The 16,360-nt window shown below is 29.7% G+C and overlaps 1 protein-coding gene across 1 annotated transcript; it reads right to left on the reverse strand.

The window, feature by feature from the left end:
- Window positions 1-1,335: 1,335 nt before the first annotated feature.
- LOC21392309 (nucleotide-sugar uncharacterized transporter 3) lies at window positions 1,336-12,845 on the reverse strand. The gene is made up of 11 exons (XM_024176110.1): window positions 12,701-12,845; window positions 11,537-11,613; window positions 10,733-10,891; window positions 10,498-10,631; window positions 9,668-9,798; window positions 9,523-9,567; window positions 9,348-9,445; window positions 7,820-7,927; window positions 5,716-5,787; window positions 5,051-5,117; window positions 1,336-1,406 (listed from the first exon to the last, which is right to left on the reverse strand). Exons 1-11 carry the CDS (start codon window positions 12,843-12,845, stop codon window positions 1,336-1,338), a joined length of 1,107 nt encoding a protein of 368 aa, XP_024031878.1.
- Window positions 12,846-16,360: the final 3,515 nt, after the last annotated feature.

A 16,360-nucleotide genomic window follows, 5' to 3' on the forward strand; every position in this document is an offset into this window, starting at 1 on the left:
TAAAAAGGAACACAGGTTTAATGTAGCAATCAGGAATATATAGATGGGAACAAAAGCCGGTTTTAAGACGGTTATTATGTGACATCCAATTCTATTACTAGGAATATTGTCTGCTTAACCTAAATGTAGGACTTTTTAGTACAAAAATAAGTAGTTGTACTCTTGATTCCATACGTATATAGAAACTAATTGAGAGTGGTCAAATTCTTGTGCATATAGAAAGAGAAAGCATGAAGAAAGAGAGAGGAATCTTGGGAACAGGAGTGCAGAATGTCAGCAAAAGGATTTTTTGTCTAGAAAGAAGTTTCTGTTGAGAAGAGATCAGGAGGGGAAAATTAATAATGGGACTTTATCAGGTATTTTTTTTCTTTTTTAAGAATATTAGTATTCTTTACTTATCCGTCATTGAATCTGTATTAAATTTGGTCAAAAGTCAAATTAAATTAAAAAATAATACAAATTTGACGATTGTTAAGTAGGGAACAACAGTGTTCCTAAAAAAAGAGAGCACCAAAAAAATTCCCAAAAATAATAAGATAATTTTAAAGTATGAAAAATTATCTATTGCAAAATATAATTATGAACCATTAGACGTCTATATCTCCGTTATATTATCACACTTTTTTTTAATAAATATGATCATTTGATTTAGATGAATTGGAAGGCTTATTACTAATAATTTACCTTTTTTGGGGTAATTCTACTTGATCCATCGTTTTAGAACATTGTCCTATTAGTAGGATATATTTTTAGTTGTAGTCTTGATACGATACACACTATAAGAAACAGGGCTATTAGCGACGATAAAAAGTCGTTGCTAAACATACAAAGTCGTCGCAAATGAATTTTTAGTGACCATTTATCGTTGTAAAACTGTCGCCACAATTGATTCGTCGCAAAAACAATTTTTGCGATGACAAGCAGTCGTCGCAATTATACGACAATCATCGCAAATGAGTCGATGCAATTATTTCGTCGGTTACATTTTTAAGATGACATGACATTGAGTATTTGCGACGATATTTTACGAATTAAGTCGTCGCAAAATATGCAGAATTAGCTGACGTGGCATTAAATATTTTGCGACCACATTTATCATCGCAAATAATATTTTAATTTTTTATTTATTTTTTCTCATTTTAATAATTAATGTTGTATATTACTATATATTTAAACCCAATATTAAATATAATTCATGATATTATAATAATAAACAACAATTAAATAAAAGGAAACAAATAATAAAAAATATTAAAAAAATTATTATTATTATAGAAAGTAATTAATAAAATAAAATAAAAATGTAATTATAGTAGAAATGTACGGAAATAAAAATTAATCTCCTAAATTAGCAGCATCACTAGAATTATCGTCGTTATCATCGGAAGGATTCAGAGGTAGATGACCTGAACAGAAATAGTAACCGTTGAAAAAGTCATGTACATGTTACATATATCATATGCTCTCGTAATTTTTTCGGTATAACTTGATAATAGTGAACCAAGTTAACTATAACATAGCAGTAGACTACATTGAGTGTTACACTTAAATAAAATAAGTATTATACGAATAATATTAGAATGACAAGAAAAATGTTAGACATATATGACTGCCAAATTGTAGACATTTTCTATTTTTTATACTTTACAATAAAATTTCCCTTCAGAAAAGATATTACGTACAAAGTTTACACTTAGAGTGACACACACATACACAGAGACAAACACACACGCATTTGAGCACACACTCAAAGATAAAGTCACAAACACTTAAAAAAAAAAAAAAAAAAAAAAAAAAAAAAAAAAAAAAAACAAAAAAAATAAAAAAAAAAAAAAAAAAAAAAAAAAAAAAAAAATGAAACAACCCAAAGCGGAGACACCGGCGCTAAAGGAGCCCTGCCTTGGGTGTGCACCAGGGGACACCTTCCTTGGGCTTTGCTTACTTCTTTTCCCCATTTCACCACACACTCAATTAAATTCCCTTTTCTTTTCTTCATATTTTTCAAGGTCCACTTCTTTAAAATTCTCTCCTCTTTGAAGATTTTGGGAAGTGCAAAAGACCCTTTATATATATATATATTTAACCTTTTGTAAAAAAGAAAAAAAAATAATAATAATAATAAGAAGACTTCTTTCCTTCTCTGTCTCTCTCATGATTTGGGGCGATAAGTTCGCGTGCCACTACCCCAAACAGATTCCCCCCACGCCTTAAACCATTCTCATTTAGCACTTCTACTAATACTACTAATTCCTTTCTCTTCTTTCCTCACCAGATCCTATGACTTTCTCTTTCTTCAACTAAAGACTCTTTCATGAGAGGTACTTTGTCTAGCTTTCCATTTCCTTGATTTGATTTTAGGTTTAGATTATTTTTTTAAAAGAATATCTAAACAAATGACAATATTTTACACTTACGAACCATAGTGCATTTGACATGTTACACCATATTGTACCCTTGAGATTTTAATTTTGTAGTTTGTACCAAAATAAACCAACTCTTTTATTGATAGAAAAAAAAAAAAAAAAAAACCCCCCAACTCTTGATGTTTATTGATTTGTGTTATGGAATTCAACATGTGGTACAATGCCAATTATGCCAATTATAAAAATAGGGATTAAATTTTGTACAAATTTAATTGGCTATTTCTAATCAAATTCTCCGTAAACAAATTAATCTGCACCAAAGATATATGTTTACTTCATATGAATATAAAAAAGAAAGTGAGTGTTTCTCTTTCCAACTTATTCATGTGTTTATTACAAAATCAAAAATTGTATTAGTATTTCAGTGAGGCGCACATGATGTATGCGATAGGGAAGAGAATGTGAATTTATCTCCCCTTTGATGTTGTTCTCCTTAATTAGAATAACAGATGAATTTGGTTACATATCCTTATCAAAACCAAGGAGTATTTAATTGTGCATAACTATATATTAATAATTGAATTAATAAGATTTATATACCTCAGTTTGGTAACGCTAAACAGTAAATTGATTTTGTTTTCGTTTCACTAAGTAACAAATAACTAAACATTAAAAAGAAATCAATAACTCTTTATTCTTATTTATTATCTTTCTTTTCTAAATAATTACCTTTCTCATTAGGTTCAATTACGATTTACTATACATACCCCAAAAGTTTGCTGACAATCTGCCTAAACTTTTTTATGGGTATAAATCTGTCAAATGTGTTACAATTTAGGGTATTTAATTACTTTTTATAAAATAATTGTTCAATATTTTTTTTTTTTTTGAGAAAATTATTAAATTTACTTTTAGAGTGTGCGAGTTTAGAATTTTACTATTTACTCTTGATTAATATCATTTTGACTAATATAATATTTGATTAAAAAAGATATTAATTAAGAGTAACATGTAAAAATCTAAACCCGTCATATTTGTCTCCTATGCTCTGTTTTTTTTTTTTTTTTTTTTTTTTTTTTTTTTTTGGGGACAAACAAAAACATCAAGAAAAGAGGAGAAACCAGAAAATGGTTGGTCTAAATGGTCCTCGAGGCTCTTGATGATGATTAAAGAAGTGAACAAAGAAACATCCATGCTCCCAGTCATAAGTGAGATTTTTTCTTCTTCTTTCATGCTGCATGGGCCATGTTGGCCTTTCCCTAATCAGGAAAGCAAACCGACTTTCTTAACATGATATCAATCCAAGACAGTGCATGAGTGACCTTTTCTTAACAATCCCATTCAAATATGTTACATTTGAACATCTCTTTTCCTAAACAAACTACTTTTTTTTTTTTTTTTTTTAACTTTATTATCCCTTGCCTTCATTTTAAAGGGAGAAATACAAAAATATCACTCAATAGATGTTATTTTTATAATTACGCCCCCAAATGGTTAATTTATACTACTCAATTGATCAAAAAATATCTTGATAAATATCTTACCAGATTACTTTTTCTTCTCGATAAAGATGGTCAGACATCTTCAGAGAGTATTCTAGCATAATATTAATATATATATTTTCTTTAAATCAAGAAAGAATGTATAAATATAGAACTGTTGGATTTTATTCGTAATTTTCTCTATTTATTTGTTTTTCAGATATATATGCCACTAAACCTTCTACTGCATGCTCTTTTTAAATTAAAGATTCAAAGAGAACCCTTAGATATGTATAAGTATGAATGTGCAAAATGTGATCTCTTTTCCTAAAAAAAAAAAAAAAAAAAAAAAACCTTGACTGTCCACACATGCACAGCCAGGCTTTCCTCCCTAGAATCTCTCAAAAAAAAAAAAAAAAAAAAAATCACCAACCAACACATGTGGACTGGAGGTAGTGGAATCAGCAAGAAACCTCAAGCACTTTTTCAAAAGAGAAAAATTGGAATTGCAAATTTGTTAGATAGATATCAGTCCTCTTTTTCACTCTTTAGGACATAATCTCGCCTGATTCAACCTTTCTTTACAAGTCAGTTGCCATACGGACCTAACTGAGAAAAGTCTACTTTTTATACTTTTTTGGTTCTTTTTTTTTTTTTGCTTCAATGAGAGAAAGAAACCTTATTCAATGCTATCTTAGACGTACAAGTGGTGAGTGACCAAGAAATAAAATGAATCTCAGACATTATATAGACATTGGTCACTTTTGAGAAGGTAAGGTTCACAAAGTTTCCAATGATAACCGTGGAAATTTGTGATACCATGTTGTAACAAAACAGACTAAGACTCTAAAATTGATTAAATTTAACAAGTTCCCCACCAAATTATCAATAAAGTCTAACATAAATCTATTGATTCCTATAATATGGACTTGTGGGAGGACAGAAAGAGCCATTATTATTCCTCATTTGATTTGTGAAATTTTAACTTGCATTATACCAGAAAAATTGTACCAAGATTAAGCTCTGGTATCTATAATAGAAAGATATAAAGTATAAGAAGTAATTTGACTTTGTTCACATCAGTTTTTTTTTTTTTTTTTTTTTTTTGAGGTCTAATTATACGCTAAAAACCTTGAATATTCACCAAGTCAAAATTTGGCAGCTGATATAGACAGCGATGACCAGCCATTTTTACCGCTTACTTACCTCGAAGTTTACAGTAAGCATACAAACAGGAACCAAAGAATCCAAGAGATTGGCCAACAACATTTAGCTGGAACGAAAAGAGACAAATAGTTCAATAGTGGAAGTTACGAAAATGAAAAAAGAAAAAAAATAGAAAATATCAGAAGATCGTGAACCAATTTGTACTAGGGTTAAATGTCTCTTATCACATTTTTTTTTTTTATATAAATAACGCTCATTTTGTTTGTCTTTTTTTTTGGCATGATTGTCACGTCAATAATTATTTAATACTGTAAATAATTACTAAATTACTACCATGACTGGTAATTATTAGAATAACATAACAATAGTAAAATAAAAATAAAAGAAAATTATAGTAAATAGCATATTTATAAAACTAAATTAAATAAATATTATATTTTAAAACTATTTAAAGTAAATAGCAGTTTACCAGATAAATGTTTCATTAACAACTCGTAAAAAATAATTGACATGGTAAATAATCTTTACGTGAAAAAAAAAAAAAAAAAATCTTTCCACCGGTCATAAAAAAAAAAATTTTACCTGGAAATAAAAAAAAATTTACATACTAAACTACTATTTACTTAAAATAATTTTAAAATCTACTATTTAGCTAGTTTTATAAATATGCTATTTATTACATTATATTTTTTACTTGCTTGTACCGGCTTGGACTTTACCAAATCAAAGGGAAGCCCACCAAACAGTAACCAGCCAAGCCCAATTGTCAAAAGATCCTGCAACATGCAAGTAGTGATATTCTGTGATTGGTCACTGGGCATGAAAATTGACAAAGATTATGTTGTGCCAACCTAACAAACCAAAAGTTTATAGACTAAAAATGAGGTAAAGCTGATATGAGGTCCAACACTTTATCTGTTACCACTTTTGAGTGACCAATTGAATTAGAAGTCAATTAACAAAAAATTCTTTTTCACTTTTAACTTGGTTGAAAGTTATGGTTATCAACAGAAACAACAGACGTTATAATCTTCTTATTCCTTCCACATTAAAAGTGCTGTATTGGAATTTACTGACGTTATTATCTTCTTGTTTCTTTCATACTAAAAGTGCTTTATTGGAATTTACTGAAAATTGATGAAATTTATTAACTGATCTTGCAGCCATATGTATGGAGATGTCATTTCTTACACCAAATTGAAAAGAGAATTACACCAGCTCGAAAATAGTGAAAAGAGTATTTTTGCAATCTTTTGATGAACATTATGTTAGGAAATTAAAAGCCGTGTTCATACTATTTGAGAGCAATAAGAAAACAAGAACAATAGCAAACAAAATAAACAAAGCATACATATAATTCATAGTGGTTCACTTTTAATGTAAAAGTTAAATCTACTTGTAGCTGCGCAACATATTACTATAATCAGATAAAGAAATAAATGATAGAACCGACTCAAAATGCCTCTCTCGTCTCTCTATTTTTCATTACAGAGAACGGTTGTCCCAAAATGCCTTATATAAGTTGAGAATTAGGACAAACTAAAACATGTATAGAATATCTAAAATACCCGGAAAAATTCATGATCCACGGAAAAAGTAAAGGTGTTCATCGCATCTGATCAAACTTACCGGTCTAATCAATCTAATTCACTTTTAGCGGATAACCAACCTCAATTAAATTGGATTGGACGTGAACTCTTAAGAACCAACTTCGATTCCGATCAAACTTACCGGTCTAATCAATCTAATTCACTTTTAGCGGATAACCGACCTCAATTAAATTGGATTGGACGTGAACTCTTAAGAACCAACTTCGATTGAATTGGATATTAATTTTGCTTTCAAAACATCCAACCCAGACCGATCCAAACTTTATATATTATATAAAAATGTGATTTGTATTATATGTCTAAAATTTAAATTCTATTTTCCTCTTAGACACCATGGCCGTGTTTAGAATTGATCATGTTTTTGTTTTTTACGTTTTTCGAGAAAGAAAAAATGATAACGTTTCTAAAACGGCGTTTGGCGCAATAAAGACTAAAAAAGGGAAATGAAAACGATTTTTTGGTTTAGTGTAAAATGAGAGAGAAATGAAAAACAACTTTTAGTCATTTTTCATTTTTTATTTTCATTCTCCTCTCGAGAGAGAGAGTGAGATACATTAATAGGTTTTTTTATACTGAAAACAATCTCTTAATAAAACTACCAAATACATTTTCAAAAATGATTTTCGTCCGAGATTGAAAACGTTTTCATTTTTATATAAAAAATAAAATCATTTTGGAATGAGTTCCAAACGCGCCCCTTCTTTTTTAAGTTTTTCATTATTCATTTTTGCTAAATTTTTTTTTAAGTATATTAGTTTGTAACTTTATTTTCATTTCTTTAAGTTGTTTGTTAGATGTTTAATCAACTTTGAAGTAATTTGGCTTTTATATACTTTTTTGGATTTATGGATGTTAATTATTGCTTCATTTTTTCAACTATAGTATTTAAGTTTTATCAAAAAGATTTAACAGAATAGGTTGAATAGAAAAATAAAAAATAAAAAAAGCATTAAAAATTCAAGTAAAAAACTGATTAATTCAATCCAATCCAAACCAACCTTTATTGAATTAAATTAGATTGAATAATATACTAGTAATTAGAGAGGATTTAATATAATTTTTAAAATCGATCTTAAATTGAATTGATTGTTATATGATCAAAACATGTTAGATTGGATTGAATGAACACCCCTAGAAAAAAAGTGAAAAATAATTAGACTCAAAATAATAGAAGGTGAGAAATGAGAAGTATACGCACCTTCAAATTACCACAAATATTCTGTGTGAGTGCTGAATTGAGTGTGGTATTCCAAAATACACAGTAATTTATCATGAAAGCCATAATACAGGAAAGAAGCATCACGGCCTGCAAAGTGATCAGTTTCAATTAATTCAGATGGCACTTATCAAGTAGTTCTTTTATTTTTCTCTGAAACTTAAAAAACAAAAATACCAACATTTCTTAATACTTCGAGACAAATGCAGACAATAGTAAATTAAGGAATTTGGTTATGTGGGAGTGAAACCCATGTTGGTTCCATGGGTAGAGTTGTGGTTGAATTTTGTAGTTATTTGGGAAGAAGTTTGAACTATACGATATGCATCTTATTATAAGGGGTTGGTTTTTCCAATAGAAACGATTCTTAGTAAACGAATTGACATTAAAATATTATTTCGATAGCAAGATTTTTGAATTTTTTAATACAAATAATTTTATCAATTTGTCCCTAAAATTTTTCACAACGGCCAAGTTATCCCATAAACTTTAATTCGCTAAATTAAACGAGGTTTTATATAGTATCTCCAAATTGTTGATGATTGTTAAAAAATTTTAAGAAACGGTATCATATAGGTTATGTAAGCTTGATTGAAGAGACTTAAATTTTAGATGACGAATAGAGCCCCATCATGTCATGTGGTATAAGGGTTATTTCTTTTCAATTTTAACATCATGCGTCGATTTGAAGGCACTGATCTACAAATTTTATTAAACTTAGGCTTAATTTTGCTGAACAGTAGTTCAAGGGGCAACTTGCTAATTTATCAAAGTTCAAGTAAACCTATGATGCGGATGGTATATTAACAAATAGATGGTGACAAAGTAGAAACTGAAAAACCAACCTTCGAATAAGCACAAAAAGAAAATGCAACCTCAATGACATAATAGCCATGTAAGAATGTTTGATAACATGGAAACAAACAAGCAAGCGTGCAATAAACATATATACTTAGTTAGCAAAACAAAAGAAGAAATGTATGAGTATGAAATATCAGAACTAAGAAGTTTCAAAGAATCTAAGACTTATAATTCTTATGACACTTGAGGCCTACAATAAGATTGTATGAGCATGGCCGAAGTAGAGTGAATTGGATAGCAAAAGGCCTTGAAAGCAATAAAAATGGGCAAAAATTTCCCAGGTAATTTCTATATTTCTCGGCGAAAAACATATATAGAAGCATAGTGTAACTGCTACTAGATTTTACTGACAACCCGAATAACCTTATTGCTGCTTAAACAGAACAGTTAAAAAAAAAAACAACAGAAAAGGATTAATAATGAGTAATCAGGTTAAATACTACTATGAAGGAAAGACATGAACGGCCGGTTTCTTGGGAAGCAAGAAAAGCATTATTAGTCCATCTTTACCATAAAAACAAAATGAGAAACATAATAAGAAATGTGAAAAGCAAGGAAACAGAATTACAATAACAACAGAATTTTGATGTCGCTAAGAATGCGCAGAAACGAAATAAACGGAAAAAATCATCGACGCAAAAAGGAGCACCTGAAATCCAAGGGAGAACAAATGAGGAAAGCTTATCATCAGTCTTAGGTCACCACTGATGAATGTCCACAAAAGCAAGATTGGTAAGCATATTATTCCTACAAAAACAAAGAAATTTGAAAGAGATTTACGTGGTGAGTTATCTTCAGAATTTACTGAGATTTCTTCCTCTTACCATTGGACCACATAAGGCCAAAGGTATTCAGACCACTGGATTTGCCTGAAATATTGAAAGCACATGGTCTGTTAACAGTAGGAAGTTAAGAAGGAGAAACAAAAAATCAAATGAGGAAAAAAAATTGAAGGCAGAAATTAATTACCAATACGGGCAATTGAAGCAAGGTATATTGCTGTGCAAATGTTTGCTACAAAGACAACAGAATATCCATAGGCATCGAAAGACAAATCACGAGCCCCGGCAAAAAAGGCGCCAAGTAATATCATCCCCACACTGATGAAATCCTTGGATTTGTTCCATTGAGAAAGGAATTAGGAACACCGAAGTGTAATTAATGAAATCTAACCTCATAGAAATTTAATTATGCAGAATGGTCGAGATCACCAGGGAAGAGCAGTCTCAAAGAAAGAGAGTTAAACATAATGATGGCATAGTACACATACTATAGCACCTCATGGTAGTCACTATAACTTATAGGCACTTTGCATTAGACATGGAATTCATTTATAACATGATGAAAGTACCCGTGAAGTGCTATTTGTCATTTACAATGACGGGAAATACTACTCATAATAAATGGGTCTTACCTATGTGGAGTCCATCATTGAATGAATGAAGCTTATTTGTTACTCTAGCGCAGAATTAGCACGTGAATCAATATAAATCTTGTGTGTGCTTTTTTGTCTTTAATTCTATTTTATTGTTTGCGTTAGTAAAGGATTAAGGCATCTAATTCTTAACATCCATGTTAAGGACTTACCAAATTATACCGGTGTCATATTGGGCACTATTTATACCTTTTATCCTTTAACAGTGTGGTGCTAAACACAATACACTAATATAGTATGAGGTCGCATCCTATTCTATTAGCATATACGCGGTGCCTTGATGCATTTTTCTTTTTCTTTTGCTTTATCCCTCTCAATGTCATCAATGAAACAATCAGCGAATAAGATAAAAACTAAGGTGTACCTGCCAACAACTGGATATGAATGTTTACTCCCAGTTAACAAGTACTCCACAATCATTGTGAATGCCACTGTAGTTCGTCTGAGGGTGGAATACATCGGAACGTTAATAGCCCGAACTGATTCCATGGTGACCAACTTTCACAAGAAGAGCATATATAGAAATGCATCATTACAAGCTGAGCCATTGTGTTTAGGGAAAAAAAAAAGGGCGAAAAACTTCAAAGACAAAAACATACCATGTAGAACAAATATGATATTGCAAGAGGAAGAGTGTGAACTAATGTCTTCAGTGGTACTAGAGTTCCTGGATTATCAGTATTGCTTTGGGGTTCAGCTGTGAAAGAAATTATCTTCCAGCGTTTCATTACATAAAGCAATGCTAGTGAAGATGCCATCTAATAAGACAAACACAAATAATCAAAAACCGAAATGAGCAAATAAAGAAAAGAAGGTGTGATTGGAAAGCATCTTAGCCAAATATGTCACTTTTTTTGTATGTCTGTGTCAAGAATATAATCAATTTTAATTGAGACAATTCTCACTTTACTTTATCCCCTTATGCAAAACTCATATAGACATGTCAAACGGGCAGGACAGAACATTGATTGACACGAGGTCATCTTGGGCTAGGCTAAGCATGATAGGCATGGACTAGACCAGCCCCAGGGTTTTGGGCCAGCACAAGCACGACTCAAAGATTAGGCAAGGACAACGTGACCATTGACAGTACTCTTGGTTTATATTGAAAAAAAAAAAAAAAAAAAAAAAAAAAAACACCGTTATGATATTTTGTCCAATATAGAATTTGCTCCTTTTCCTAAAGGGTTTCAGAAAAAAATAGGACATTACAAAAGTATGGTACAACACTAATTCTTATTTTAATAAGACATTGTTTTGGGAAATCACATATGAGAGGCTAATTTATCAAGTATGAAGCAAGAGAATGTTTTGCTAGAACTTTTTTTTTTTTTTTTTCAAATTTAAATGATCCCAAGACTGTACTGTAAGGCTAAAAAAAACCCGCTTAGCAAGTGTGATACCTGAACAAGTGTGATGACATTTGCGCATGGGAATTTGTATGAAGACAAGGCAGCTTTGTTGAACATCACCAAAAGAACTGTAGATTAACAGAGAAAAATGCGTTTATACTTATTATGAGAAAATATGGCAATGAAGTACAATGTTAGAATATCTAGACACATATACAATTGAAACTAGTTCCTACATTGTTATACAAAACGCTTGAGAAAACTAACATCGATGCTTATAGATTTTTATTAACTATGATACAAACTCATTATTTTAAAATGTATCACGCAAGACATTTTTCAGTCACTTCATCCATGACGACTTAATCGATCTGGAACCTTGAAAGTTAATATCTCACCTAAAAGAAACTAAAATATCAACAGTTCGGATTGATTTCCATTGACTAAAAAATAGGCTACATGTACGGTATATCTCAAAATAACGGATTACACAGTAATTATGTCTAAATTTTGAAACTTTACTGTTATTCACAAAAAAAAAAAAAAAAAAAAAAAAAAAAAAAAAAAAAAAAACTCTTTGCTTTTGACCAAATTATATCAAAATAACCGTATAGGAAAAAGGTAGAGAGCTGAGAGACAAAAATTTTCTCCATATTTCCAACATCAAGAAGGAAAATGGTGTTCTAAGTCACGTCCATGTTAGAGTACAATAATATCAAAGTTGAAAATCGCCTCCACCACTATACAACTTAGTTTTGATGCAACTCAATTATTTGTGGCCGTGAATGACATTATAAATCCACTATGGGTTCCTTTCTTTCCCTTCCATGGCCCCTCCACTTTGATCTCTTTTAAGTACACATTATCACTATATCCTTTTCCCCATTCACTTTTGTGGCCGTGAATCACAAATTTATTCTTCCTAAATATTGTAAATACTCTTATCACTTCATACTATAACCAATGCCCTCTTCCCACATAACAAACGGAACATGAGAACTACAGAAACATGCATAATACGAAAAGTAATGACCAAAAATCAAAACATGGGAAATTACATGAAAACCCCATTTAAGAAAAACGGCATAGAACAAAACATATATAAATATTAATAAAAACAAGGCATATTGACACACACACTCACACACACACACACACACACATATATGTATGTATGTATGTATGTATGTATGTGTGTATGTATGTATGTATAACCTGCAGAAACCATGTAAGAGATTGCAGCATAAGCTCCTTTCTTGGTCATGGCTGAAGAAGAAGAGACTTTCTTGTCATGATCACTCTCTTCTTCTTTCTCCAAAGTATTAAAAACTGGTAATTTCTGGTTCTTCTCTGAAGCCATACAAGACCCCAAAAGCAAAAACTGTTGTCTTCTTCTTCTCTCTCTCTCTCTCTCTCTCTCTCTCTCTCTCTCTCTCAATATTTTATTTTCTCTGTCTGCACTCTTTGAATCCGACAATGGAATACTACAGTTAAGCAGAGGATTTTGGTGCCAAAAAATATGTTGGCATAGGACGCGTGGCGGAAGTTGGATCAGTGAGGCCCATACAGTTTGGCCCTTGGTCCCACCAAATTTTTCTTTTTGGAGAAATGATTTCTTTCTTTCTTTCTTAAGAAAATGTTTTACATAAACGTTATAGTACATTACATTGACTACTGTAATAATGAATGAAATTTTGGTAGGCAAATCTCTTGTACTATGGCAAGTAGCACACGCTAATATTAGTGAGATTTTGGTGCAATGTATTATTCACTTATAAATAAATATTTTTCACTAATCATGGATCTTGTATTTTCCATAGAGGTAAGCACAACCAAAAAAAAAAACCCCATTAAAATAGTTTCTTTAATTTGCATTGCCATTTATTACATAATCACAATATATAATTTCTAAATGATATTCTTCTCTATATTTGCCTTATGTTTTTGGTCTCCCTAATCGGTTGGGATTTTTCAAGAGCAAGAGAAAAGAAAAAAAAAGGTAAGCAAATCAACATTTTTTTTTTACCTAATGTGGTTTTGCTAGCTAGTTGAAAACTCAAACCTACTGATTGCATATTTAGATATTATTCCCATGTATACTACTAAGAAATGTTTATTCATTTTCTTTTCTTTTTCCTCTTGAAGTTATCTTGGTCATTTTGATAATCGTAATTCACAGCTGCCTAAGAGAAGGTATACATTTGCTTAGTTAATATTACGGAAATAGTAGAAAATATGTCAATATGAAAAGCTTAAGGAAGTATATAGGCCAACTTTTAGTTATAGAAATTAATAGACCATAAATTGTCAAGTTATGGTTCATAACCAGATAAATTATGGACAAACTTGTCAAGTTATGATTCATAGCCAGACAAATTATAGACAAAAATGGACAATAACTTGTCAAGTTATGGTTCATAACCAGACAAGTTATGGACAAAAACAGTAATTTGGTATATTTATTAACTTATGTAAACTATTGGCCTATTAATTTTAATTCATCTCAACTCTTGACCTATTTTCCTCTTTCTCCCTTAATATTATTCGATAGTGCACTTTTGTAGTAATTAAAAACCAAAAATATACTTTTTAATTAACCCTTACGGATAAAATATGTAAATATTTTTTATGTTATTGAAAAATTAAACTTTGTTTTTCGGACCGTCATATATTTATACATTTATGTTATAAATTTAAACGCAATTCATACTTTTTGTTGGTGAACGATCTAATTTTGATAAAAAAAAAAAAATACCTTTCAATCTCATATTGCTTTTGCTAATTTACTAGTTTAAACGCGTGCGCGAGGTTTTGTAGAAAAATCTAATAGCGTTCCTTATAAACTATTAATAATGTAGTATAAATAGATTTTTTTAAAAAAGTAGAAAAGTGAAGAGAAAAGAATAATAGGCCAAATACATGTAATTAAAAAAGGAAGGGCTAAAAACTAAAGCAAAACGTAAAATGCAAGAAAAAAGGGCAAAATGTTTCATTGTTTGAGGAGATCCGTTGATAAGTAGGTTGTTTTTTTTCTCTTTTTTTTTTTTTTTTTTTTACATATATGTTAAAAGTTATTTATTGAGCACATATAAAAAAATGTGTTTGAGAGGTCGTTTCGTTTCATTAAAATAAATTAGATAAAGACATATATGAGAAGAAATTATTTTAATAAGATAATTAGAGAATAAAAATACTTATGAGTCACATTTGAGAAAGGAAAAACAGAATGTATAATAAGGAAAAATAAATAGCAATGAATTAAGAGGGGGATAAAAAAAAAGAAAATTAAACAAAAAAGGACTGTGGATGAAAAGTTTTGTTCATATGGAGAAAATTCGTTTAGTGTGTATAAGTTTATATAAAAATATATATATGTGTGTATATATGTATGAGAATTAATTATTTTAACATGAATATTATAGAGAAAAATATTTACGAGGGCAACATATTGAAAAAAAGGAAAAAAAAAATTATAAAGTGGGGAAAAAACATACGAAGAAAAAGAAAAGAAGGAAAAAACAAAGAAAAAAAAGGAAGGAAAAAAAAAAGTTTCGCACAGCAGTGTGCGAAGCTGCCGTGCAAATCGCATTCTCATGTTGGTGTACGATAAAAGGGTGGGTAGATTAATTCATACTAAGACCATCTTCAATAAAAATGTTAATGTTAATTGTATATTAATCATCAAAAAGTATAATATAATATGTTATTTTTATTTTTATTTTGTGTAAAATGTAATTTAAAATGCTAAATCTAATTTTTTTTCATAACTATTAAGCTTTGAAAGTTGTAAAAGTAAATTTTTATGTTAAAAATAATTTGAAAATATAAAAGTTGTAACGATTATATGAAAAGGTAAACATTTCAATCAATAACAACTAAATGCTAAATTTTTCATATGTTATATTTGGTGAAAAATTTGTCACAAAATATAACATATGAGAAATTTGACATAACAAATAACATTACATTTGAGAGTGTTTTTTACAATCAAATGTTAAATTTACAATTGACACATCAATTATACTATTGCTATGCAGATAGAGCATCTCCAATACAATGGTATAATTGATATGTCAATTGTAAATTTAGCATTTGAGTATAAAAAACTCTCAAATGTAATGTTATTTGTTATGTCAAATTTCCCATATGTTATACTTTGTGGCCAATTTCCCACCAAGTATAGCATATGGAAAATTTGGCATTTGATTGTTATGAAATGTTAAAATTTTCATGTAATCATTGCAACTTTTGTATTTTTTAATTATTTTAAAAATAAAAGTTTACTGTTACAACTTTTAAAGTTTAATGAATGAGAAAAAATAGATTTAGCATTATATATAACATTATATATTGGAGAACAAATGAAAATAACATACTATATCAAAAAAGTGAGGCCTTTGTAAAAATAACTCTTTTAAAAAGTTTTATTAGTAAAATAACTTTTTAAAAAATTTTATTTGCAAAATGACCTCTTTTTACAAAGAATGAGTAAATGTCTTTCTTCATAAAAAAAATAGAAGAATGTCATTTTGTTAATTTCACTTTGTTGGATAGTCATTCTATCATATTACCCCAAAAGAGCCTAAGATCTCTTGGTCAAAAATGAAAATAACATTATGCATTGGAGCATTTAAAATAGCCTAAGACCTCTTGGTCTAGTGGTATTGGGAAGTTTGGGTGGAGGGTTATGGGTTTAATTCCATATTGTATTAAAGAAAAAAATCATATCATATTATATTTTTTGATGCTAAATATATAATTAGTATTAATATTTACATTGAAGATGATCCGGTTAATTTTACTTGTAAATTTTGAATATATGCGTAATTTTTGTGTTTTCTTAGTCAACTATCAATTTGAAGTCCCACGAGGTTA

This window comes from Morus notabilis, unplaced genomic scaffold (assembly GCF_000414095.1).
Source record: "Morus notabilis unplaced genomic scaffold, ASM41409v2 Scaffold664, whole genome shotgun sequence".
Taxonomy (NCBI): Eukaryota; Viridiplantae; Streptophyta; class Magnoliopsida; order Rosales; family Moraceae; genus Morus; species Morus notabilis.